The 25,284-nt window shown below is 41.9% G+C and overlaps 1 protein-coding gene across 14 annotated transcripts in view; it reads right to left on the bottom strand.

Moving 5' to 3' along the window:
* The window catches only part of LOC140395092 (transcription factor E2-alpha-like), a 194,826-nt gene extending 170,476 nt beyond the window's left edge, over positions 1-24,350 (bottom strand). For 6 of the 14 annotated variants that reach the window (XM_072482485.1, XM_072482490.1, XM_072482499.1 and 3 more), the window contains exons 1-3: positions 23,927-24,169; positions 22,979-23,073; positions 22,330-22,402 (exon numbers count right to left, since the gene is read on the bottom strand). In XM_072482485.1, coding sequence (XP_072338586.1) covers positions 22,330-22,402; positions 22,979-23,053 — 148 coding nt within the window. In that variant the 5' untranslated portion in view covers positions 23,054-23,073; positions 23,927-24,169. The other 8 variants (XM_072482489.1, XM_072482500.1, XM_072482486.1 and 5 more) reach the window with 7 other exon arrangements.
* Between the last annotated feature and the right edge of the window lie 934 nt (positions 24,351-25,284).

Raw genomic sequence — 25,284 nt, 5'->3', positions numbered from 1 at the left:
AAAACATGCTGCCCAAAATTGAACAAATGCACATTTCAGAAGACACCACAAAATAAAAGTTGATTAGTGTGAATGTGCAGTCACTGAGTTTTTTTTCAAAACTTGTACTTTTGAACTTCAAACAAACCTAGAGAAGCAGGGCTTTTTCAATCTTTAGGAATAAAACCTGGAGCTAGAGTCCAATTAAGAAAAATAGTTAACATGTTTGGCATCTTTGAATTTGTCTATGTGTGTGTTTCTGGAACAGACCTCTTCATTCACCTGAGGAAGGAGCAGCGCTCCGAAAGCTAGTGACATCGAAACAAACCTGTTGGACTTTAACCTGGTGTTGTAAGACTTCGTACTGTGCTCAAAATGTTTAGCATAGCTTCTATTTTTTCTTCTACTCTACACCCCTTTGCCCTGGATACCCAAGTCCAAATCATTAATGCATTAAAAAAAAAAACAGTTGCACAATACCCGAATTCACACACAATGCTGTCTCAAACCAAAATATATTTTTACACGATTATATCATAACTGGTCAACACTGTATCCTAATCCCACAGAACAGAACCATATACCATTACTTGACAATCACGAAATGTGAATCTACTTTCCATCTCAAAATGACCACATTACTTTAACAAAAGAACCAAATACACTGAAGATGCAAGACAGAGGTTTCTTCTTCAAGCACAGACAAAGAGCACAAAAGATGTCTTAATTTCCATTATTGTTATTTCTTTTTAAAATCTAGCAGCAACATTTACAAGAATTTCCCCAGTCACCATTATACACAAAAAAGGGACTCTTTAGGCAAAGGAACACAGGATTTCTCAGGCTGCTCAATAAAAAAGATCCCTCAAATCCTCTAACATCCTGGTGACTTGGATGAGTAGAGACACTGTCGGTGATACTGACCCTTGACCTGGAGATCTCAAGTTCACGGTGTTAAGCTGACTGACTAATTAGGTAGAATTTTTTTTTTTAATCCATGTTAAGAATTTACTGATGGGTCAGTGAAGTGGCACAAGAATTAATTTAATATCATCAAAACTCTTAACTTTCCACTCCTACCACTAATGCTAAACAAAGCTAAAATACATTTGATAGTTTTATAAGCATCTTGGTCACAGAAGACTTCAAGCATAATCAGTGGACACTATGTAATCCCTCTTCAAGGTGACCTGGTACACAGAAGGAATCAGAGCAATGCTTCCAGCATTCCAACAGATCCTAAGCATACAGGACATCCTTCAGCCCAATGGGTAAACCCACTAGGATATCCTCCAATCTGCTCACATCCCCTTCCCCCAATGCATCACATCAGCAAACAAAAAAATCTAGAACAATATTCAATTATATATTTACAATGCCTTATATAGTTGAAGGTTTTACAGATGTCCTTCATTGCAAAATAGGAGTAATGAATTGTTTCAAAATCCCGAGCTTCCTTTCTCCAGGTGAGAGAGATGTCCAGAACATCCTACTGTGCCTGAAGAATATGGTATAATGGTCACTCAGGTGAGGGACCAGAATGCTGCTAGTATCCATGCATTATACCCTCATATGAACTAGTTACTCATTGATGTTTCACATGACAAAAGACCCACATATGGGGGTTGGGTGGAGGAGGTGGGACAAATTTAAGACCAAATTTGCAACTCCTCAAGATATCTTAGTCAGCTCCATAGCTAAATGTTTTGAAGTGTAACCATTGTTATATTTTGAATAGAAAGGTTCCACAAGCTAACAAATGCGTAGGTGTAGGGTGGGATATTCTGGCCCTGCTGCAACATGCTTTCTGGCAGAAGAGGCGGCTTGCCATTGGTTGCTGATGGGATATTCCGGTTCCACTGTTGTCTATGGCATTCTGCAAGGCTCGCCTATCCCGCTGCCAGAGAACATGCCACAGTGGGGAGAATTCCTTTGGCCATACCAGAACGCCTCGTCGATAGCTTTGTTAGTGATTTGTTAAGACATTAGCCTGTTTCTCTTAGTGCCATGGGAGAGTTTACATCCCTCCTGAACAGGTCAGTGGACTGCAGTCTAACCCCTCATCAAAAATAGGACCTCAACAATACAGCACGCCCTCGATACTGCACCATAGCGTCTGCTTGAAGTATATATTCAAGCTACTGCAATGGAGTGTGAACCATCAAATATTTGAGAGGAAAGAGTGGTACCCATCTAGACAACAAGTTTGAACAAAACACCTTGGCCAAGATAAAGCTGTGTAAAGTCTAAAGAATACAGAATAAATCCTTGTCAAATCTAGCTCCCTACCCCAATTAACCTAGGGAACCACCATGGATTTGGGCAGCACGGTAGCCTTGTGGATAGCACAATTGCTTCACAGCTCCAGGGTCCCAGGTTCGATTCCAGCTTGGGTCACTGTCTGTGCAGAGTCTGCATGTCCTCCCAGTGTGTGCGCGTGGGTTTCCTCCGGGTGCTCCGGTTTCCTCCCACAGTCCAAAGATGTGCAGGTTAGGTGGACTGGCCATGATAAATTGCCCTTAATGTCCAAAATTGCCCTTAGTGTTGGGTGGGGTTACTGGGTTATGGGGATAGGGTGGCGGTGTTGACCTTGGGTAGGGTGCTCTTTCCAAGAGCCGGTGCAGACTCAATGGGTCGAATGGCCTCCCTCTGCACTGTAAGTTCTATGATAATCTATGATTCAGTCTGCATCTGTATAATGCTCTTCACAAACACCAGATGCCTCAAGGTGTTCTATAGCCAATTAAAGTACTTTTGAGCAATCACTATTGTAGTGTAGGAAAACTAATTTGTGCACAGCAAACCCACACAAAACAGCAATGCGATGACAACCAGATAATTTGGGTTTTTGCAATGTTGACTGAGGGATAAGTATAGGTCAGCTCACCAGGGATAACTCTTCCACTTTTTAAGTCATGGGATCTTTTACATCCACCCGATCAGACAGATGTGGCCTCGACTTAATGTCTGCCCTGAGAGACGGCAACCCCAACAGTGCTGAGCTTCCAAAAGACGCTGTTTCAATATCATCATTCTCTGATGGTACAATATGGCACCTCAGTTATTTTGGCTTTAATCGAAGTACAAGGAGCTGCCCCAATACCCATGAATACCAGAGGCAAAAAAAGTCTCAGTCATCAGCTGATCCGGGATAGTTCAATTTTGTGATGAAGAATGGAGGGGCTTGCACACTGGAATTGAAACCATTCTTTAGTTTAAGTTTAGTCCAGCAAACATGGTTGAGATAAAGTCAACAAAAGAATCATCCCAAGATTAACTAGTTTTGGCACTCTAAATCTGTTCCTAGTAGGCACGAGTCCACAACACAACTATCCATAATTCAGCATTAATGTGGCATTAAATTGGCAGACATACCAAGTTAGTCTACAACAACCATTAGCGTGGGAAACTAAAAATGTATTACAATAAGGGGTATTATTTTGCAATCGGGTTGTCACATTGTTGGGGTTGTGTATTTTATGCCAGATTTAGTTTCTGCTTATGCCTATTTGAAGATTGTTCAATATAGACAGTATAAGAGAAACATCTGCACAAAAATTACATATAAAGTAATTCCAGATCAATAATGGCATGCAGGTACAGCATTTCAAAACTAACAACCGGGGGGGGGGGTAGTCTTGATTTGGAGTCTGGGTGCAGAAGGTTTGACGGAGTACATTGCATTCAGTCTCCGAGGCCTGGATCGGTTGCGGCCCCCGACCACTGGTCTTATATTATTGGGTTCTCGATGCTCGACGTGGGGGGCTAGAAGTGGCAGGTCGTGTAAAATTATCCGCCCGGCTGGGGCTCAAGTTCCTAGTTGACTGGGCATTGGTGAAGAACATAGAACAATACAGCGCAGTACAGGCCCTTCGGCCCACGATGTTGCACCGAAACAAAAGCCATCTAACCTACACTATACCATTATCATCCATGTTTATCCAACAAACTTTTAAATGCCCTCAATGTTGGCGAGTTCACTACTGTAGCAGGTAGGGCATTCCACGGCCTCACTATTTGCGTAAAGAACCTACCTCTGACCTATATCTATTACCCCTCAGTTTAAAGCTATGTCCCCTCGTGCCAGCCATTTCCATCCGCGGGAGAAGGCTCTCACTGTCCACCCTATCCAACCCCCTGATCATTTTGTATGCCTCTATTAAGTCTCCTCTTAACCTTCTTCTCTCCAACAAAAACAACCTCAAGTCCATCAGCCTTTCCTCACAAGATTTTCCCTCCATACCAGGCAACATCCTGGTAAATCTCCTCTGCACCCGCTCCAAAGCCTCCACGTCCTTCCTATAATGCAGTGACCAGAACTGTACGCAATACTCCAAATGCGGCCGTACCAGAGTTCTGTACAGCTGCAACATGACCTCCCGACTCCGGAACTCAATCCCTCTACCAATAAAGGCCAACACTCCATAGGCCTTCTTCACAACCCTATCAACCTGGGTGGCAACTTTCAGGGATCTATGTACATGGACACCTAGATCCCTCTGCTCATCCACACTTTCAAGAACTTTACCATTAGCCAAATATTCCACATTCCTGTTATTCCTTCCAAAGTGAATCACCTCACACTTCTCTACATTAAACTCCATTTGCCACCTCTCAGCCCAGCTCTGCAGCTTATCTATATCCCTCTGTAACCTGCTACATCCTTCCACACTATCGACAACACCACCGACTTTAGTATCGTCTGCAAATTTACTCACCCACCCTTCTGCGCCTTCCTCTAGGTCATTGATAAAAATGACAGCAACGGCCCCAGAACAGATCCTTGTGGTACTCCACTTGTGACTACTCCATTCTGAACATTTCCCATCAACCACCACCCTCTGTCTTCTTTCAGCTAGCCAATTTCTGATCCACATCTCTAAATCACCCTCAATCCCCAGCCTCCGTATTTTCTGCAATAGCCTACCGTGGGGAACCTTATCAAACGCTTTGCTGAAATCCATATACACCACATCAACTGCTCTACCCTCATCTACCTGTTCAGTCACCTTCTCAAAGAACTCAATAAGGTTTGTGAGGCATGACCTACCCTTCACAAAGCCATGCTGACTATCCCTGATCATATTATTCCTATCGAGATGATTATAAATCTTGTCTCTTATAATCCCCTCCAAGACTTTACCCACTACAGACGTGAGGCTCACCGGTCTATAGTTGCCGGGGTTGTCTCTGCTCCCCTTTTTGAACAAAGGGACCACATTTGCTATCCTCCAGTCCTCTGGCACTATTGCTGTAGCCAATGATGACATAAAAATCAAAGCCAATGGTCCAGCAATCTCTTCCCTGGCCTCCCAGAGAATCCTAGGATAAATCCCATCAGGTCCCGGGGACTTATCTATTTTCAGCCTGTCCAGAATTGCCAACACCTCTTCCCTACGTACCTCAATGCCATCTAATCTATTTACCTGGAGCTCAGCATTCTCCTCCACAACATTATCTTTTTCCTGAGTGAATACTGACGAAAAATATTCATTTAGTATCTCGCCTATCTCTTCAGACTCTACACACAACTTCCCATCCCTGTCCTTGACTGGTCCTACTCTTTCCCTAGTCATTCGCTTATTCCTGACATACCTATAGAAAGCTTTTGGGTTTTCCTTGATCCTTCCTGCCAAATACTTCTCATGTCCCCTCCTTGCTCGTCTTAGCTCTCTCTTTAGATCCTTCCTCGCTACCTTGTAACTATCCATCGCCCCAACTGAAACTTCACACCTCATCTTCACATAGGCCTCCTTCTTCCTCTTAACAAGAGATTCCACTTCTTTGGTAAACCACGGTTCCCTCGCTCAGCACCTTCCTCCCTGCCTGACCGGTACATACTTATCAAGAACACGCAGTAGCTGATCCTTGAACAAGCTCCACTTATCCAGTGTGTCCAACACTTGCAGCCTACTTCTCCACCTTATTCCCCCCCCAAGTCACATCTAATGGCATCATAATTTCCCTTCCCCCAACTATAACTCTTGCCCTGCGGTGTATACTTATCCCTTTCCATCATTAACGTAAACGTCACCGAATTGTGGTCACTGTCCCCAAAGTGCTCACCTACCTCCAAATCCAACACCTGGCCTAGTTCATTACCCAAAACCAAATCCAAAGTGGCCTCGCCTCTTGTTGGCCTGTCAACAAACTGTGTCAGGAAACCCTCCTGCACACACTGTACAAAAAACGACCCATCTAATGTACTCGAACTATATCTTTTCCAGTCAATATTTGGAAAGTTAAAGTCTCCCATAATAACTACCCTGTTACTTTCGCTCTTATCCAGGATCATCCTCGCCATCCTTTCCTCTACATCCCTAGAACTATTTGGAGGCCTATAGAAGACTCCCAACAGTGTGGCCTCTCCTTTCATGTTTCTAACCTCAGCCCATACTACCTCGGAAGATGAGTCCCCATCTAGCATCCTCTCCGCCACCGTAATACTGTTCTTGACTAGCAGCGCCACACCTCCCCCTCTTTTGCCTCCTTCTCTGAGCTTACTAAAACACCTAAACCCCGGAACCTGCAACATCCATTCCTGTCCCTGCTCTATCCATGTCTCCGAAATGGCCACAACATCGAAGTCCCAGGTACCAACCCATGCTGCCAGTTCCCCTACCTTATTTCGTATACTCCTGGCATTGAAGTAGACACACTTCAAACCACCTACCTGAACACTGGCCCCCTCCTGCGATGTCAAATCTGAGCTCCTGACCTCTGTACTCTCATTCTCCCTTACCCTAAAACTACAATCCAGGTTCCCATGCCCCTGCTGCATTAGTTTAAACCCCCCCAAAGAGCACTAACAAATCTCCCCCTTCATTTCATTTGATGAAATTGGAGATCCTGAGGATTGTTAGACGATAGCTTTGGTCGTTCCACGTACATAGATGGTGTTATTATCCTGCAGTTCATCAATAATCCTGGGCTTTGCTTCCTTTTTGCTGTCTTTTCTCCTAGCAAGGGTGGGCGAGATGTGATCATGAGGGCAAAGGACATCAGTTATCCTGTTTTAGCAAAAAATCAGTCGGTAATGTAATGCGGTTTGTGCACAATCTTGCTCCTGTTGTTTTAAATGTGCTGTAATTCTTGCAATGAGAAGTGAGTGCATTTTAGATATCCCATATCTCATTTATATTGAAGATCAGTGGAGCCTTGGCAGGGTGCTTGTGTGGAGGTGGGTGGCAGGGTTAGTCAAGTCCTCACTAGGATGGAGGATAGCCCCTAGTTCGAGCTAATGGTATCGGATTTTTATTTTGCTTTTTCTAATATTTTGAATTTTGAGAATCCATGCTAGTCTCCTTCGAAGGCTGGGGCAGATCATATATCCTGGGGAGGACTGCATTCCTTCCAATTCTTCAGTGTTTATATTTTTAAAAAGAGCTATTGGAGGGAAATGAGTAGAGGTGCACACCAGGTGGGGATGCTTAATCCTTGTTCGAATTATTGAAATGAGAGTCTATAATTCTGTGCTCTATGTTGTTGGAGTCCATCGTCGGTTTGGGGAAAAGCTTGGAGTTGATGATCACCCTCCTCCAAGGGCTGCATGGTGGCAGTAGTTAGCACTGCTGCCTCACAGCTCCAGGGAGTTGGGTACAATTCCAGCCTTGGATCACTGTCTCTGTGGAGTTTTTACGTTTCCCAGTGTCTGCGTGGGTTTCATCCGGATGCTTTAGTTTCCTCCCACAGTCCAAGGATCTGCAGGTTAGGTGGATGACAGGATTAGATGCTAAATTGCCTCTTCGTGTCCAAAAGGTTAAGTGGGGTTACTGGGATAGGGTGGGGGCATGGGCCTGGATAGGGCGCTCTTTCAGAGGGTTGGTGAAGATTTGATGATCTAAACGGCCTCCTTCTGCACTGTAATGATTCTATGATTTTAAGTGGTCTTACATAGTGGTTTCCAGAGTGTCTTTTCTTCGGTGGTGGGTCTCTCCGGTTTGTAGCTGGTGCGGTGTGTGATGAGTGTCCTGACTCGTGTTGTCAGAGTGTGCTAGACTCGGCCAGGTCCGGTGGCTGGCATCCTGTTGCCCCCTTGCGCTTGGGAGTCCCTTCTCGAAGGCATTTATTAGGAGGCGCCCTGAGATGCAGGTTTTCTATTTTGATGTGTTTGAATATCTTTGGTTCACAGACTCCTTTGTGCAAGAGGGCCTGGGGTTGAGCAGAATCCTGTACTCTGGTTGTTTATCTTATTGCCCCCAGTATGGTTGGGACGTCCCCTTGTCGGAATGAGTAGTTTTTCCTTTTCATTAAATCGGTGGTTAGGAAGGCGCCGGAGGAATATGGACCCTTGGCTGGGTTTTGGCCCTCTCTTAACCGGTGACCTTATGCCCCCAGTACCCAACCCCGCTTTTAAAAAAATCCTGTTTCGATTTAAGTTGATGGGAGGCACTCTTGGCACAGACCATAATCCAAATATATAGCTTTCGGTCCTCCCTTGGTAAATGTGAACAATGATTGTTGTATTCTGTGCCTGAAGTTGGGTTATGTTGCACTGTCTGGTATAGGTATAACATCCTTTTAGAACTGGGTTTTTGTGTGTTTTCTATGTATTTTTCCTTTTCTGTTATGGTGGGTATAAAGAATCCACGATTGATTCCTGCAGAGGTATAGATGGGTCTGTTATCTGAAGGGAGGAGGTTGCAATGTGTCACTGATACTTCTGGAGTTGCTGGTGCTGGAGTTGAGGGAGGTGTGCTGGTCTGAACATGGCGTGAAAAATTTGTCCTGAACTCTTGTGGTCGTTATGAGCAATCACCGCGTGGGAAGGTGTGCATCATTTTGCCATGTTCTCATGGCGTTATCCTTTTCTCCCTTGTTCTCTGGTGATGTGTATAGATGAGAGGTATCTGGTTGAGTCTAATGATTGTATTGAGCCAGCTATATTGCTGTTCCCCCGTTGCCCTCTCTATCCATGTTTGTTGAGACTTATTTTTGTCTTGCTGAGCCGTAGCATTCCTGTGGTTTTATTGCATTTTGTTAAAATGTAAAACTTCAATAAATATACTATTTTAAAAAATGAGCAACCTGGGTAGTTATGGCCAGAATTTGGATTTTTTTTTTTTTAAAAAGTCAAAACCTCGATTTCATGTGTCTCCCTTTGAATTAAGTGATTAAATTTCTTTATATCAAAGTTTCTTTTAAATTATGCAAGTCAAGAAATAACATCCGGAAAAAACAACAACAAAGTAAGGCTGACTCGTCTTAGGGGCCAAGGGTGTACAGAAAAAGACTATTGCACAAAGCCAACAACTAGTCCGGTGCACCACTGCAGTACCTTTGTCGAACTGTTCCAGTAATTATTTTATTTGTTAAATAACGATTAATGAAAGGCGGCTTATAAAACGGTGTGATTTTCAGACAGCCAGATTTGAGATACCTGTACTTGCAGGAGCTACCAGCATTACATTAGTAAAGATCTGAAAACCCAAGTTGTGTTAGGATGGTCAACTTAGAAAGCACATTTCAAATTTATCACTGATCTCAACTTTAAGCTTGGGAGTTCGAAAACAAGGTGACCCAAAGATCAACTTTAGTTAATTGAAAAATAACCACACATTTTTACATGCAGTCAGTGAAAATGTTCTGAAGGCCCAGCTTGCTATCTGCAGTTGTATATCTTGCTTCGAACCTAAAGCTAATCACAAGTAATTACTTCCATCTAATAGTGAAGCCTTCATATCAAACTCTTCATTCTTAATAGAAAAATAAAATTACATTTAACAAAAAGTCAATCAGTCCAAGGAACGCATTACTAGGACACCCTTTTGCAATGGACATACACTGAGGAAACACATGATCTTTGCATAGAACATAGAACAATACAGCGCAGTACAGGCCCTTCGGCCCACGATGTTGCACCGAAACAAAAGCCATCTAACCTACACTATACCATTATCATCCATATGTTTATCCAATAAACTTTTAAATGCCCTCAATGTTGGCGAGTTCACTACTGTAGCAGGTAGGGCATTCCACGGCCTCACTACTCTTTGCGTAAAGAACCTACCTCTGTCCTATATCTATTACCCCTCAGTTTACGGCTATGTCCCCTCGTGCTAGCCATTTCCATCCGCGGGAGAAGGCTCTCGCTGTCCACCCTATCTAACCCTCTGATCATCTGTTACAGTATGTTTACACATACTGCTGGATTGCAAGAATTGGTTAAAGTACACACTTTCAATATTATGAATATGACAGACTGAACAAGCCTACAGATTTCCTCTGCAATTTAAAAAGAAATACATAAATGGGGAGAGGAAGAGAGAAAACAAATTAACAGCAGCAAAATATTTTACTCCTTTCTGTCTGTAAAATATATGTTGGATTGAAAAGTCCAGGTAGAGTGGAATTCAGATACTTCTATTAAAACTGTGTGCAACTAAAAACACACTCCAAGTAATTCTTGCCCTCTGGTTGATTCAGCGTATTGTCAGTATCGGCATTTCTGTAGCATTTAGTTAATTTTAGCACTGATTACAGAAGGTGACACTCAGAACACTTGTTACATGAGCACACAGCAATTGCTTTTTACCCCATCACTACAGAAACAGTATTAGTTGATGGAACCAACCTTGTATGCTCAAATCAGTAGACAGTTCCAGAAATCAGCCTAAACCTAGCCAATAAGCATGTTTACTGAAATCAATTTCTATTTGGACTTAAGTATTGTTCATTATTTATCCGTTGTAGCTGCACACTCGAGGCCGTGTTTAGATTTGATGACTTGAATTTCCATTCATAATAAACACAACTTGATATTTTTCGATTTTTGCCAGCATCAAAATCTGTTCTGAAGATATTGAAATTATGCCCCAAGCAGATCTCTCTTCTCTTCTCCCGGAACTGAGAGTAATTCCGTAACTACAAATAATGAAGTACTTTACTCCAAATCCAGAACCATCATTACCCAACACACTTGGTCCAACGAGCATCAAAACTATGCCAAAAGAAAAATATGGAAATCTCACTCTTCTTTTTAAAAGCTGTATTTCCCCTGAACGCTAATGAAACTATCAAATTCATAAACCAATTCTTGCAGCTGTGTTACAAGCCAACCAAACATAAATGCAAGCAAGCAAAATGGAATGGTATTCATTCATTATCTGATAGCTGCAAGAGAGTTCAAACCACATGAGGGGGCGGTAACTGCAATTTGCCACCACTAAACCCCCAAAGCCACTGGGTCTTTCTCAGCCACAGATTAATCCGTCAAAATGCAGGACACAAGTGTTAAAAATCAAAGTCGATCAGTGACAACTTATTGAATCCCCGCTTGATTTAATACCCACTCGTGAAAGCACACGTCCTATGCTTCACTTACGTGTGCATTTTAGAGCAGCTCAAACCAAACATGAAGACAATCTAAAAAGTCTGCTTTCAGCCAGAACTTACTTACATTGAACCTAGTCATAACATACAATCTAAACTCCGAGAGGTGGCAATACAGGGTCAAATACACTTAAACACAGGTGTGTTTTTCCAAAACAAAAAAAAACGGTTAAGTATACATCCATGCAAACACACAAAACACAACTTATTTCATGCAAGACTAAATGAAAGATTTCCACTTACTGGTGATCTACAATAAATAAGCCACATAATATGTTAAGCACCTTATTTTGTTCAGATACATTTATTTACTTTACTGCACTAATCAATCCTATTCTGGGTTTTCACATAGGTCATACACATCCATTTACTTCTGGCTGCACCACGGAGAGATTATAGAACAGGTTTTTGCAGACTTCTTTCCAACCAATGTCTAAGGATCAACAATAGAAAATGTACATCATCCATCACAGTATGCAGACTGAGGAAAAAGAATCACATGCCTTTACCACTCCACTTACATGCACAGCATAGACAAAACAAAGACGACCAAATGATTTTGAAGACTGATCTTGAACCTTCAAAATTAACCTTGCAATTTATAGTACAACTTGAAATAGTTAAAATGCAGATTACATCATATATAAATATTACCTTTTACTTGACAAGAGATCTTGCTGTATACTTCACTAGGTTTTGGTCAGTAGTGTCAATGGAACCAGTTACTTTTAGTTCTAAACTGCATATTTATCACCCTCATTCAAAACATTGAACTGTAGATTCAGAATTAATTTAATGTGCTAAACACAAAACAAATTTTAACTGTAGATCAAAAAATAATAAAATGCAGGCAAGTGGGCCTGTGTATTTTCCCCTCCATTTCGTCTTGCAAATAATGAGATTTCTTTAAAATTTATTTATTTTTGGCATTGCTGACCTTTCCCACCTCTGCCCCCACCCACCCCCACCTTTGGTTTCACATTGCAAACTGAATAATGCAATTTACTGGAATAGAAGAGCTTTCTCTTCGTGTAGCTACAGTTTTCCTAAGAACTTAACAGTTTTCCATTTACAAGTACATATTTTAGCTACATTCCAATAAATCTTTCGAACCACCTATCAGAGCTCTAAACCCAGTGACTGTAATTTTAGTTTTCACTGATTTACAGACAGGTTGTTGGAGGTCATTTATGCCATCAGTCTCTTTCAGGCTGCATGATTATTACAGCAAGAATAAAAATGCACAAATATACTAGACCAATCTGCTGACTACTGAGCATTTCTGTGTTTGATACACCAAACCTTCAACTTGTTGTGGTTCCAGGCACTGATTAAATTGATGATTTCAAGGATGAAGAATGGGCAGCAAATGTTGAGCTGTGTCACGTGGACTCCACCGAAAGTCTTAAATCACTGGTATTGGTCAGTGTGTGTATTCCCACTTAAGTTAGTGAGGCTGCTCTACAACTGGCTGTCATGTCTAAAGACGGCCACAAAAGCATAAACTTTAAAAACCCTGAGTTGACCCCCACACCCCCAAATGTTTAATAGGACTGCTAGCAAATTTGTACAATCATTTCTCACACAATAATTGTTGTTGCACGTTCAAGGAAACAGTGGCCCTGTGAAACAGGCAGTCAATTTCTGCAGCGAACACTGACTCACTAAAATTCATTCTGAGAGCTAGACCCATTTCCACCCAATCTGGAGACCCCTCCCCCCACCACCCCCACATTCATCTGTGTTTTTCCAGCTCTCCGAGGAGATTACACAACTCTTGTGGTGGGATCTGTATATATTGGGATGCGTAAGCAATGCAAGCAAAGTTCAATATGTGGGACATAACAATGAACCAGCTATTATTTTCTGGTCATGTGTTTGCACAGCATTGCAAGGTGCAAGTATCAAGGGATAATGTAATGTCTAAAAATTGAAAACTCAGTCCCTGCCCCTTTGAACTCTTAAGCCACCAGCATCTCCAGATTGTTGAAGCCGAGATTTAAACTTTCAGCTCCGTGATGCTGGTACAAACCCTCACTGCAGAAACAAAGCAGTTCCTAACATCAAATTATCTTTATTACTGTTAACTGTATCCCAACACATTTTAAATATTTGGACAATAGACTCCCCATAGCATTGCAAATGGTGAGCTGAAGATTATAATGGAGCAAAAAGGGGAGGGGCAAAAAATGTCGAGGGGCTAGAGGTTGAGTAGCAAGTTTACTGGCTTGCCACATGTTACTATTATTTAACACACGATAAGTGTACAAAATGTGAACTTGCTATTTACTAGCACCAAGTGCTATTCTTACCTCCCATCCCAATTCTTTTTCTAAAAAAGTTTATAATGATTTAGCTGAATGGCCCAAGTTCAGAGCCATTTTTTAGCTGCTGGTTGAAGTCTTTCAAGTTTTTCTTCAATGGACATACATCCCTGGGCATTTCAACCTAAAGGCAACACAGCTTATTGTCAGAGCAAGCTATCCAGTCAGTGGCTCTACAGGAATGAAGCCTCCATGTTCAGTGCTCCCAGCAGTCAACACTGGGAAATGATCAGGTCAATAATAAATACACAATAAAAAACGGTCGAGAGACATTAAAAATTAGTATTAGACTGATGTTACACTGGTTTCATGCCACGTTAGTTCCATAGGTTGCCAGGGCACAAGTCCTGGCAACCTCAACATCAACTTACCAACAAAAAAAGAAAATACTGGACTCACAGCAGGTCTGACAGCTTAACCACACGTGCAAAGGTCTCACCCCTGAAAATTGTGGTTTCAAAGAAAAACAAAAGGATTTCCTACACAGCCCACCATGCCCCATTCACTTTAAGATTGTTGCTGATTACATGACACCAATTCATCAGGAACCAGTGGTAAAACAAACCTAGTTTAACTATAATGGGAATGGCAAATTAAATCAGTTTAATCTTGAGCTGCTTTTACTATACTCATTTTCGAACATTTATTTTAAAAAACGCTTTTTACTTCAAGAAAGATAGTCTCCACAAGGAGACGACAACATACTGCACAAGGAGACGGCAACATACCCACGGACGCCGAGACATTCAATGTTAGAGGAGCTACTGGGCAATTTGGATGGGCGAGGGAAGAGGAGGGGGAGAACTGCAGGGACCTGCACAGATGACTGCAGGGCACACTCCCCACTGGACGAGACACAGGAAAAATGGGAGGAAGAACTAGGGATTAAATAGGGTGGGGATGCTGGAGTGAAGCATTGAACAGGGCCAACTACACCTCCACTTGCGCAAGGCTAAGCCCCATGCAACTGAAAGTGATGCATGACCAGAACCCGAATGAGCAAGTACTTCTCGGAGGTGGAGGACGTGTGAACGGTGCCAGAGAGGCCCGGCCACCCACAGACACATGTTCTGGGCATGCCCCAGACCTGTCGGGTACTGGACAGCCTTCTTTGAAGCAATGTCCAAGGTTGTGGGAGCAAGGGTGGAACCAAGCCAATAAAAATTCAGTTCACTTCTAAAAACAATGCCTGTATCTGGACGCATGCATCAACTGGAAAAGGTGCCAAAGGTTACTCATTAATTTCTGCAATAACAAGTTATTCAATACCTTATGAATCCGTACAGATGCAAAATAAATATAACAATTGAAAGATGCACATACTTAATTAAAAAGGATTGGTGTGCAAGAGAAAAGAAATGGCTTCAACTTCAACACAATGACATTGTAGCCCTTTAAACTTCAGGGATGACTTTAATACAATGATGTTATAAGGCTACTGAAGCAAACAGATGATCAATTTAAACAGTCCAATACAACCCAACAAAATAATCTTCAAAACATGTATTTGAAATCTGCACACATCATTCATATTTGAACATACTTATCATTTATTTCTCCACATCCTTGAGAATGTCATTTAGTTTTCTAAGTTAACAATAAACCTAAACCAAAGTCTTGAAAAACTATTTATAGCCAACATAAAACCAGGAAAAAGCTTACAAATGATAAATAGATCCCATTGTTCCTGTTTACTCAGAATTCAGCAAGTGTTTTGGGTAGTCAGGAAGATTAATTCTGTGGAGGTACCTTTTTTGAATAAAGAACCAGGAAGTCTGGAGGCCCATTTTAAAATATTCTAACAATGGGGACACAGTCCTAGTTCAAACATGTTGAAACGTCTTGAACCTATCCCAATACAGGCATTTTTCTTTGCCAACCACCATTTTACAGGTTTAAGCCACTGCAAATGAAAATCTAGAAACAAAGGAGGTGTGAAAGTTAGAGTATGTTACAAGCTTATTTTTTCAATGAACAATTATGTCTTGTTTTTTAAAAAAAAGAGTTTAGAGATGTGCACATTAACTTCAGAGTCAGGCTTAAGCATTTCCAAAGTACATCAGCTACGACTAAAGTTGTAATTTGTCTGAAGCCACCTATTGCATTCTCTCCGCGTCTACGGACAATCTATTTTACAGTAAGGCTAACCTCTACCGCATCATTTATGACAAAAAAATCCAGGGGTTTCAGCATAAATGTGCAATATTTCTCAATCAGCAAGAAAATTGATGATATATCAGTAAACTATGTTAACTTTGAAGTCTGTCAAAGTTCCCAGGTGACCCAATGAATTACTTTCACTTTTTTAACCATCAGTTATTTTCTAACAGGGAAGAACATTAAAACTGTCATCAGCATTCAGGTGCCATTTGGCAGAGTTCTGCTTTCTCCTGACAGCAGTGTAAATCAGTGCTGCTGGCTCGCACAAGTTCTAAAAGCAGGTACGACTCACAGACAGTGCCTGGTGTACAACTGCAACATAAACACATTATGGGATACTGTAACACATTAATGGTGCCTAATGTGTTTGCTGAAGTAAAGAGTAAATGTTTCGGCACTGTTGAAGTGCAGGTAGTTAGTTCATGCTTTTTCGTTTTGTATCTCAGCCTTTTGAGAATTTCTTGCTTCAACTTCACATGTTAAGATAAAAAAAAAGGAACGATAAGATCATCAAATTTAGCTCAGTGGTCAAATGGGAGGAAACAGCAACATAATACAGATAATAAACCAGACCCCGAAAACAATAGAAGTGTTTCTCTAATACAGACCTAGTTTTAAAGTTCCTCTCAACAGCAGTCATGTTAAGATGGTTTCTGAACAAAAACACCAGTAAACACCATTTCAATATAGTACAGTGCCTAACATACAAGTTGAACATAAAAACACCATAGGAGGATAGAATTAAGTGCAAGCTAGAACAGAACAGGCCACTTTGAAAAGAAAATCAAACACATTACAGCTATAGCAGATTACTACCGATTTACAGCAGTAACTTGATGATGATAACATCTCGATTCAAAAGGTTGCTCAATTCAATTTTTCTTTTTAAATACACAACATGCCTCAAATTTCAGTAAATAAAACTGTCCTTTTCATATTTCTGCACTAATATACAAACATGAGGCAGCAATGGTAACAGGATATTGACATCAGTTTTTTTCTGGCTATGGGTGGGGTGAACTATCAACCCACCTCAACCAGGCCAATGATACTGTATTAAAGCTTGAAGTCAGAAGTCTTGCAACATTAAATGACTGCAGTTATATCTCAGTTGCCACCGATGGCCTGAAATACACCCCTCAGTATGAATAGGGTGGACTTCAGGGCATTAGCAAAGTCAATGGATTACAGGAGAAGTTGCTTGAACATAGAAAAGACATTCACATCACATTTCGGATTCTGATAAAATAATTTTTCAGAATCAGAAATTGTAGAGCTCGAGTATTAGGAAACTGGGGACTGTGTCAAAATACATAATGCTCCTCACACCACACATTTTGAAAACGGATGAAAGTCAACAGTTGCTGAGGTGATACAGTAATCGCGAGACACATCAGGAATGTTTATTTAAAAATCACTTAAATGGGTCAGACAAAGGGTTTGAATTGAGGTGTTACTGGTGATTAGATGAGATAAGTGTGAAACTATTAGCCTTTTTGTCTGCGCTGTCTGTTATTTCCTGTGCAGAGAATCCCCTGGGGAGTGCCCTGTATTACTCCTGAAACTTCACCCAGGGATATTTCTCGCCAGGAGGCCAATAGTAATGCAAAGGAACTAAACATAGACCATACGACAAGCAATTCATCCAAACAAACCATGGTTTCTGTAGAAACTGGAGAACAGAGTACTCCATCAGCTGTTAATTCTTTTCAACTACAGAAAAAGCCCAGCTTGAAGCTGCTATGTTGCATACTTGATTCCTCCCCTAAACTATGGTTTATAGAAATATGCACACCACTTAAAAGCTTGCTTGCTAATTTCATTCAAAATTTTGAAGTATTCAACATAATTAAAATAAGAGGACATGAGCCAAAACAGACTTTTTTTTTAAACCTCAGCCACGTATTTATACAGTACTGACTTTTAACTTAGAAAAACATTTACAGGCACTTCAAAAGGGTACAAGGAAAAACAGATGGCTAGCCAAAATGAGAGAGTGAGTGGGGGTGACCAAAAACTTGGTTGAAGAGTTGGGTTTTAAAGTGGGTTCTAAAAGGGAAATGAATGAATGGGGTCACATGGGGTGGGAATTGCAGACCATGGAGCCCAAGCCACTAAAGGTGCCACTGGTTGTCAGAGGGGGTAGGTGCCAAGCTCCTTTGCAATGACTGCAAACATATGTTGCTAGCAATAAGGCAAAAAAATGTCTGAATTTTAAAGCCCATGTAAATATTGTCAGCATACATTTGCATCTTTCTTTTGGGTGGCGTCCTATACACAATTACTCTTTTAAAAGGTGTCCGGCTCTCTCCGTCACAGTTCAGATCAATGCAACAATAAGTTTTGCCATTACTTTTAAATCAACAGTAGAGTAGACCGAACAGTTCAACCTTCCAAAAAAGTCAAAATATTTCCATTTTAAAATGATAACTTTTGGAAGAATGCTGTGCAATGATTGTGCCAGCTTTTAATATGGACAGTCCAGAGTAACTCCAATGTAAATCTTTAGGTACACCTCAGAAATGCCCATTCACCAAATGAATATAGAAAATCTAGTAACAATTCTGAATCTTCAGTCATGTGACAATTATTTTAAAATTCATTTTTTCCATCATACGGGAAGCTATTGCTCATTCAAAAGTCAACTTGTGCAATGGTTAACATGTAATAAAAAGCTCAGATGATGCCAATAAACTGCACAAGACGACCAAAACTGCTGGTCACTGCAGAAAGATCAAAAAGTCACCACTGAAACACCAGAAATATATTAAACAGGAACTGTATTTTGGCCAGTGATTCAACTTCACAGGTTTTGATGACTTTCACTCATGTGGTTGAAGAACTTGTTGGAATCACTCATTGTAAGAGCCCTGTAATACCAAGGACCACAGGAGCATATTACTAATGTCGCATCGACCTATATGTAGTCCACATCAACGTAATTCCAGGCTTCACACTTGTGTTCTAAAAACACAATTTATTTCAGCCATGAAGTGCTAATATGAAAAAAGGTACTGCAATTAGAATTTCTACACCTTTCATTTCCCCAAGTTGAATAAATATTTTGTTTCTAACTGTGGTAAAGAGGGGAACCAAGTCAGGATGACCTTACAATGATGAAAAATACACAAAAAGCATCAGCTCCAAAAGAGGTCGCACAGAACCATTTGGGCATGCATTCATGGAGGTTCAGAAATCTGCATAACTTCAATTTTCCTCCCCTAACATGTATTGTGAGCTTTACAAGCAAACCTCCAAGTTTCTGTTGTAATCATGTTTTCTTAAAATAAACTACTGCATCATTGCAATCATTCATCTATTTGACATCATAGAGATTGAAGAGAACATTTATAAAATACAATATCCATAAATTATGAAAGTAAATGTAAATGAAGAACGATGCAGGCCATTCTGAAAACATGGTGCCACATATTAAAATCACAAAATTTAAATTACACCCATGTACAAACAAAACAAGCTGCCCAACTGAGCCAATTTCACAAACAGAGAATCATATAGCCCCAAACAGCCAATATGGAGTACTATGCATTCCAGCTTTTCACATTTCAAAGCCTCACTGGTGCACACTCAGCTGCTGTACTGTGTACACCGAAATCTATACTTATAACAATTTGCAATCAGAGCACCTTTAAAGTAGTAACACATCCCACAGAGCAGTAGCAAACAACATTTGACACCATGTCACATAGGATGATATTCAGGCAGGTGACTTAAAGCTTAGTCAAAGAAGGTTTTAACAAGCATCTTCAAAAGGAAGAGAGGTTTAAAGGAAGAAATTCCAGTGTTGAGGGCCACAGCAGCTAAATGAAGTAATCAATGCTGGAGTGGACAAGAGGCCAGAATTGGAAAAGTTGGCAACTTCAAAGGGTTGTAGGGAGGAGGAGGTTACAGAGACGAGGAGCAAGGCAGTGGAGGCATTTGAAAGCATGGAATGAGAACTTTAACTCCAGGGCTTTGCTCAACTGGGAGCCAATGTAGGTCAGTGAGCACAAACGTAATGGGTGAACAGAAATTGGTGTGGGTTCGGATATAGGCAGCAGAGTTTTGCATCAGCTGAAGTTAATGGAGTGTGGAAGATGGGAGGCTGGCCAGAAATGTATTTGAATAAATCAAGTCTGAAGGTAACAAAAGCATGGACGAGGGTTTTAGCAGCCGATAGGAGGTTGAGGCGAAGTTCGGTGATATTACCAACAGAAAGCAGTACAGTGCCTACCGAAAACATAGTTTGATTATTATACAAAGAATTGTAATTTAACCTGGGTCTTGCATGAGGATCACAAAACATTTAAAATCAATGTTTACACAGTACAATGTTTGTATTTATCAGAATGGTCTCCTGTAATTTATGCATCAACTAAAACCAGTAATTACTGCATTGTTTTATGGAGTACAACCCATCAGAAAATGTAACAGTTGTTACTGAAAGATAAATGAACAAGGGTATTCAACTTTCTCTGGTCAGCTATCTTACAAAATGCCATTAAGAAAAGCAGCACAATACAAAGGAATTGACCTGAAGCATGAATCAAGTAGGGAAGGTTTTATAATGTGTTTTTTTCCCCAAACATGGCCGAAGTTACAATCAAGGTCTGGAGTGAAAAATTGCAGAAAACCACTAAACTACAATCTACCATCTTATAAGATGCACACCATTATGCATTGCAAGTTAAAAATACTAATTTAATCTCGCTAACAAATCATCAAAATTCTGCCCTCTACAAAAAACCTCAAAGCACAGCTACAATGTTAAAAAGTAAGAATTCAAATTTACAGTGTTTAATATTTTAATATAATAACAAATGTTGTACAGGGAACCAAAGATTTTCATTCAATCTCTGGATTCAACAGGCTTTCACAAACTCTTCAAGCGTTCCCATTTTGATTCAAGGCATCAGCAGAATCTTGTGGAGATGATGCAGGGCTCAGTAGCCAGCTGGAGAGCTGGCAAAAGACTCTTTTTGTGAAAGCTGGACAAATCTTGTTCCATGTCGGCATTTGACAGGCCAGAGAGAGAGAGAGAGAGAGAGAGAGAGAGAGAGAGAGAGAGAGAGAGAGAAGACACGAGTCGGAATTCGCCAGTCCTTGCTCTTCACTTTTCCCACAGGCAGCACACGTCCGCCCGCGGGTTTCACAGCGGCATGGGGTGGCTTCAATGGGAAATCCCATTGACAAGCAGCTGGGCCCGTGCCTCTGAGAAACAAGTGGCTGGGGGGCTGGAGAATCCCGTCCATCAAGTTTTAAGGTTGGAGAATGAGCATGACATCACAGGTATTCAACTGACGTGAACATGTTATGATTGATTATTCATTCATAGTTAGTTAAGATTATATTTTAATATTTTACAGAAAATTATTCTGTTGTTACAAAACTCAAAAGATGAGATTTCTCATCTTTTTCATAAAAAGTCTCCAGTGGGAAGGTTTATTTCAATTGTGTTGCCACAACATTATATAACTGGAGAGGTTTGTGAGCCCTCAGAAAGTTATTTGCTTCTCTCCAACCCACCCCCACCATGCCTGTAAACGATAAATCTAAATCCAGCGTGTGATTAAAGTCAAACACTCAAATATTCCTCGCAGCAGAAAATAAAAATTGTGTGTCTGCGATTATCTACTTTCAAAAGACAACCTGACATCTCTGTTGCACAATATTTTTTCTCAACATTAAATATTTTTATACGAATATGTTATACAAGTAGATTTTTACAGCACCATCTTTGCGAAAGTGATCACTTTTTTAAAAAAAGGTTTTCTTCACCTTAATTATGACATTAGTCTGCATGGTGTGGAAATACAAACTATCTAAGTCTTAAATATTTAAGTAGTTACTTTTAATCCAAATACCAATCTCAATTTTATGCACACATGATGGTTAGCACTGTAAATATGCAACCATTCACATGGAGATCAATCATCTTGCATCCTAGCAGTGACGTTGAAGTACAAAATCCACCAATAAAGGCACGGAATGCACCATATTTAATACAAGATCAGTGGCTTATCCAGCAAGGATATACTTATTGTATTTCTTTTTTTAAAAATCTAACGCATGACAATCACGAGATAAGATGTCCACAGTTATACAAAAACAAAACGCAATTTCTAGGAGAGAGATGTTTGGCCACTATTTGGAACGTGAGACAATCTAGCGAGAAAATTTCTGTTGATGTTGGATTTTATCCAATTACATGGGAAAATTATCAGGAAAAAGGCCACATAATTCCTATGATTATCTTTTTTTTGTTCAGCAAACCATTACTTCTACTACTTCAGTAAAAAACCCTCCGGCTGCTTTCCAAGATACCTTACTCCATATTCCACGTTCCCCAACTGTGATTACTATGCAAATTATTTTTAATATAGATCATAGATTTAAAAAGACTTAGAACTACTTCTTTCTTTTTCCAATCTCCACACAAAACCAAATCCAGAGTCTGAGGATATAAACTGTGCCATAATGCCACATTCACATCTATACAACACCCAGCCAACAATAAAATATGAACAGACTGTACCTGTTCCTCCAAACTGGTTGCTTCCTAACGTGGTTGGTCGGTTCTTTCCATTAGATGCAGGCGGAGAAAACATCTAAGAAATAAAGAATAAAGTGTAATTTGAATAAAATTATTTTACAACAGGGTGCCAAATCATTCCCTCCCTCCCAGTACAGCCAGGCCGATCAACAATGCTGCCTGTTTTTTTTGCCCTTAAAAACAAGAATATTTTGGTTATGTAAATTCATTAAAACCACAACCAAACTCGCAATTTTCACACTAGTTCCACTAGTCTCAAAGTGCATCATTTGTTCCATGTAACGACTGCATTTGGAACTACCAAATTGCAGCACATATTCTTAGGATTAAACATTATGTAAAAAAAAAAGTACTCCCAAACAAAAGATTGCCAAGTACATACACATTTACTGAAGCTCTTCTGATACTATCACCACTGTCTGGCTAATGGCTTTCCCAGAAACTCCCCCAACATCCGAAGTGTCGTATACTTTTACATAATCAAAGAAAAAAACACGGAAATCTACAATATCGAAGTAGCAACACGAACCAGCTACTCTTACCCCGTAATTACACTGAGTGAGACCGAGAGAGAGATCCTGCAAAGAAAAATATCGGTCACAAATACATGGTACACCGTCATAATCCTTACCGCACTGAAATCCAGCAAGTCGCTGAGTTCTTTGTCCGTCCCTATGGCTGCCATTCGCTGTTGCTGAGGATTCATTTTGACAAATTAAAACACCCCTAAAGAAAGGTTAAAAAAAATAAATGGAAAGCAAGCCTTACTACCCTCGATTAGATGCGACGTTAAATCACGAGAATCAAAACAGCCCAGTCAGTCTTCGAGTGAAAAGTGAGATGGGGGGGGGGGAATTACATTTTATTCCATTGGGGGGGGGGGGGGGTGGAAAGAGAGAAAACATTCAACAAGAAGTGCAAAAAAGGACAAGGCCACTTTTCGTGCTCCCGGGAAATCAGATCCATATATTTATTTTAAAATTCCCTGATGAAATTGAGAGAACTCGACTCGGGATATCATTTTTTTTAAATATAAAAAAAGGGGGGGGGGGTGCCTGATTTGGGGGGGGGGGGGGGGAAGAGTTGAGGGAGAAACGTTTCCTGCTAGACAACATTACCTCAGCTTCTCGCAGGCTGAATCCATTCCACTAATTCAATCCCAACCATTCGAGTCAAACAAAAAATTTAGTGCATGTGCGCCCCTCGCTCCAAGAGTGAGTGAGTAGAGTGGCTGCAAGAACTTCCAGAAAGACATTTTTTTTTTTTTTGGGGAAAAAAAAGCAGCAAATTCACTTCTTCCCAGAGAGAGAGACTCCCCACCCCACACACACACTCCTCCAACCCCAACACTTTAAACAGTGGTTGGTGGTGGGGAGCGATTAACAATCGCTCCCAATTGCTGGCCCGGGGATTTATAAACCCTGGCCGGATCTTTGAACTGGCGTATACAAAATTTATTTATTTATTTTACACACACACCGATAGCCGAGGGCGGGCGCGCGCGCGCACACACACAGAACCGAGGCACACAACTTTCTCGCTCCCTCGCAATAAATAAAAGTACACGCCGTTTGTTTACCTCTTCGCCGGGCGTCCGAAAGTCAACATGAAATGGAAAGGGAAGCCCAAACGACCGCCGAAGCTGCAGCCGCGTCCACCCTTTCCCGGCAGTTTTAAGAGATCTGCCCGCCCTCCCTCCTTCCTCGGCCGCCGCCACCCCCGTCCCACCGCCGCCGCCGCAAAACTTTTGCGAGGTTTAGAGCCGATCGCGATGCTCACAGGCGCCAGCTACACTGTAACCGATGCATTCCCAGCGGCCGACATATTTACCCTCTTCAACATTAGCACATTGGAGAGGCGGCGAGATATCCATGCGCCAACATCCGGGGGCTCATCCAGCACACAAAAAATAAAACTACTTGAAGGATGACGCGGCCCGCGGGCGGCCCCGGCTCCACGGGAGATGGGGGGGGGGCTGGAAAGGCGGGTGCTGCGGGTGGGGGTGGGCTGGGGGGTACTCCGGGCGAAAGGCGCGCCCGATCTATGTAGGGGGGGTCGGTGTTGCGTGTGTGTAAGGGGGGGGGGGGGGGATATCGCGCGTAGGTGGACAGCGGGCGGCTCGAGGGGCCCCTTTTTTGACTGACAAATGGCGCGGGCCAATCAGCGGGCGGCCCCGGCCATGATTGACACGGTGGGGGGGGGAGAGGGGAAGAGGCCGGGCCCCAGCCAATCGGCGCGCTGATGGGCGGCCGCCGCGCTATGATTGGCCGCGGCGCCCGCCCCTCCCCCTTCCACCCCCGCCCACCTCGCGCTGTGTGGAGAGGAGGAGGAGGAAGAAGGCTCTGCTTGCAGCTACTTTAACACACACACATACACAGGGAGAGAGTGAGGCCGCTTCATAGGCAGGGACGGCGGGTGGGAAAGAAGGAGCTACTGGGTTGGGCTAATGCAGCAATGCTGACCCGATAACAACACCCACCACCGCAGCCAGGAAAACCTCACCGTGCAAACTCTCCGAATGCTATCGCACGACACAGACCTCTCTTCACCCCCCCCCCCCCCTTTCAAACTGAGTTTTTTTGGGAGGGAGGGGGGAGAGAAGATGATGCGACCAAGTCGGAGGAGGGCCGGGGCTGAACCCAAAACCCAACGAAGCAGACATTTCGCAGGAGAGGCAAAACCTGGCTGGGTAGAACAAGCACTTTGGTGGAATGGCAGTGATGTCGTCATTTCACTGGAGGGCTTCCAAGTCGCCTCAAATGTCCTGCTATTGAGATGTCAGACGTAGTCAAGAGCCAGGCTGAGCCCCAAACCAAATTGTGAATTAAGTGTGCCGCCCCCCCCCCCCCAATCCCCGTTCAAAGCTTCCAAATACCGAGCAGAACAGCAGGTTTTGCAATACTGGGGAGAGAGCGTGCGAGGAAAATTCCATCTACA

Source organism: Scyliorhinus torazame, chromosome 18 (assembly GCF_047496885.1).
Source record: "Scyliorhinus torazame isolate Kashiwa2021f chromosome 18, sScyTor2.1, whole genome shotgun sequence".
Lineage (NCBI taxonomy): Eukaryota > Metazoa > Chordata > Chondrichthyes > Carcharhiniformes > Scyliorhinidae > Scyliorhinus > Scyliorhinus torazame.
The sequence above is the reverse complement of the archived record's forward strand: the minus strand, read 5'-3'. Positions and strand labels throughout refer to the sequence as shown.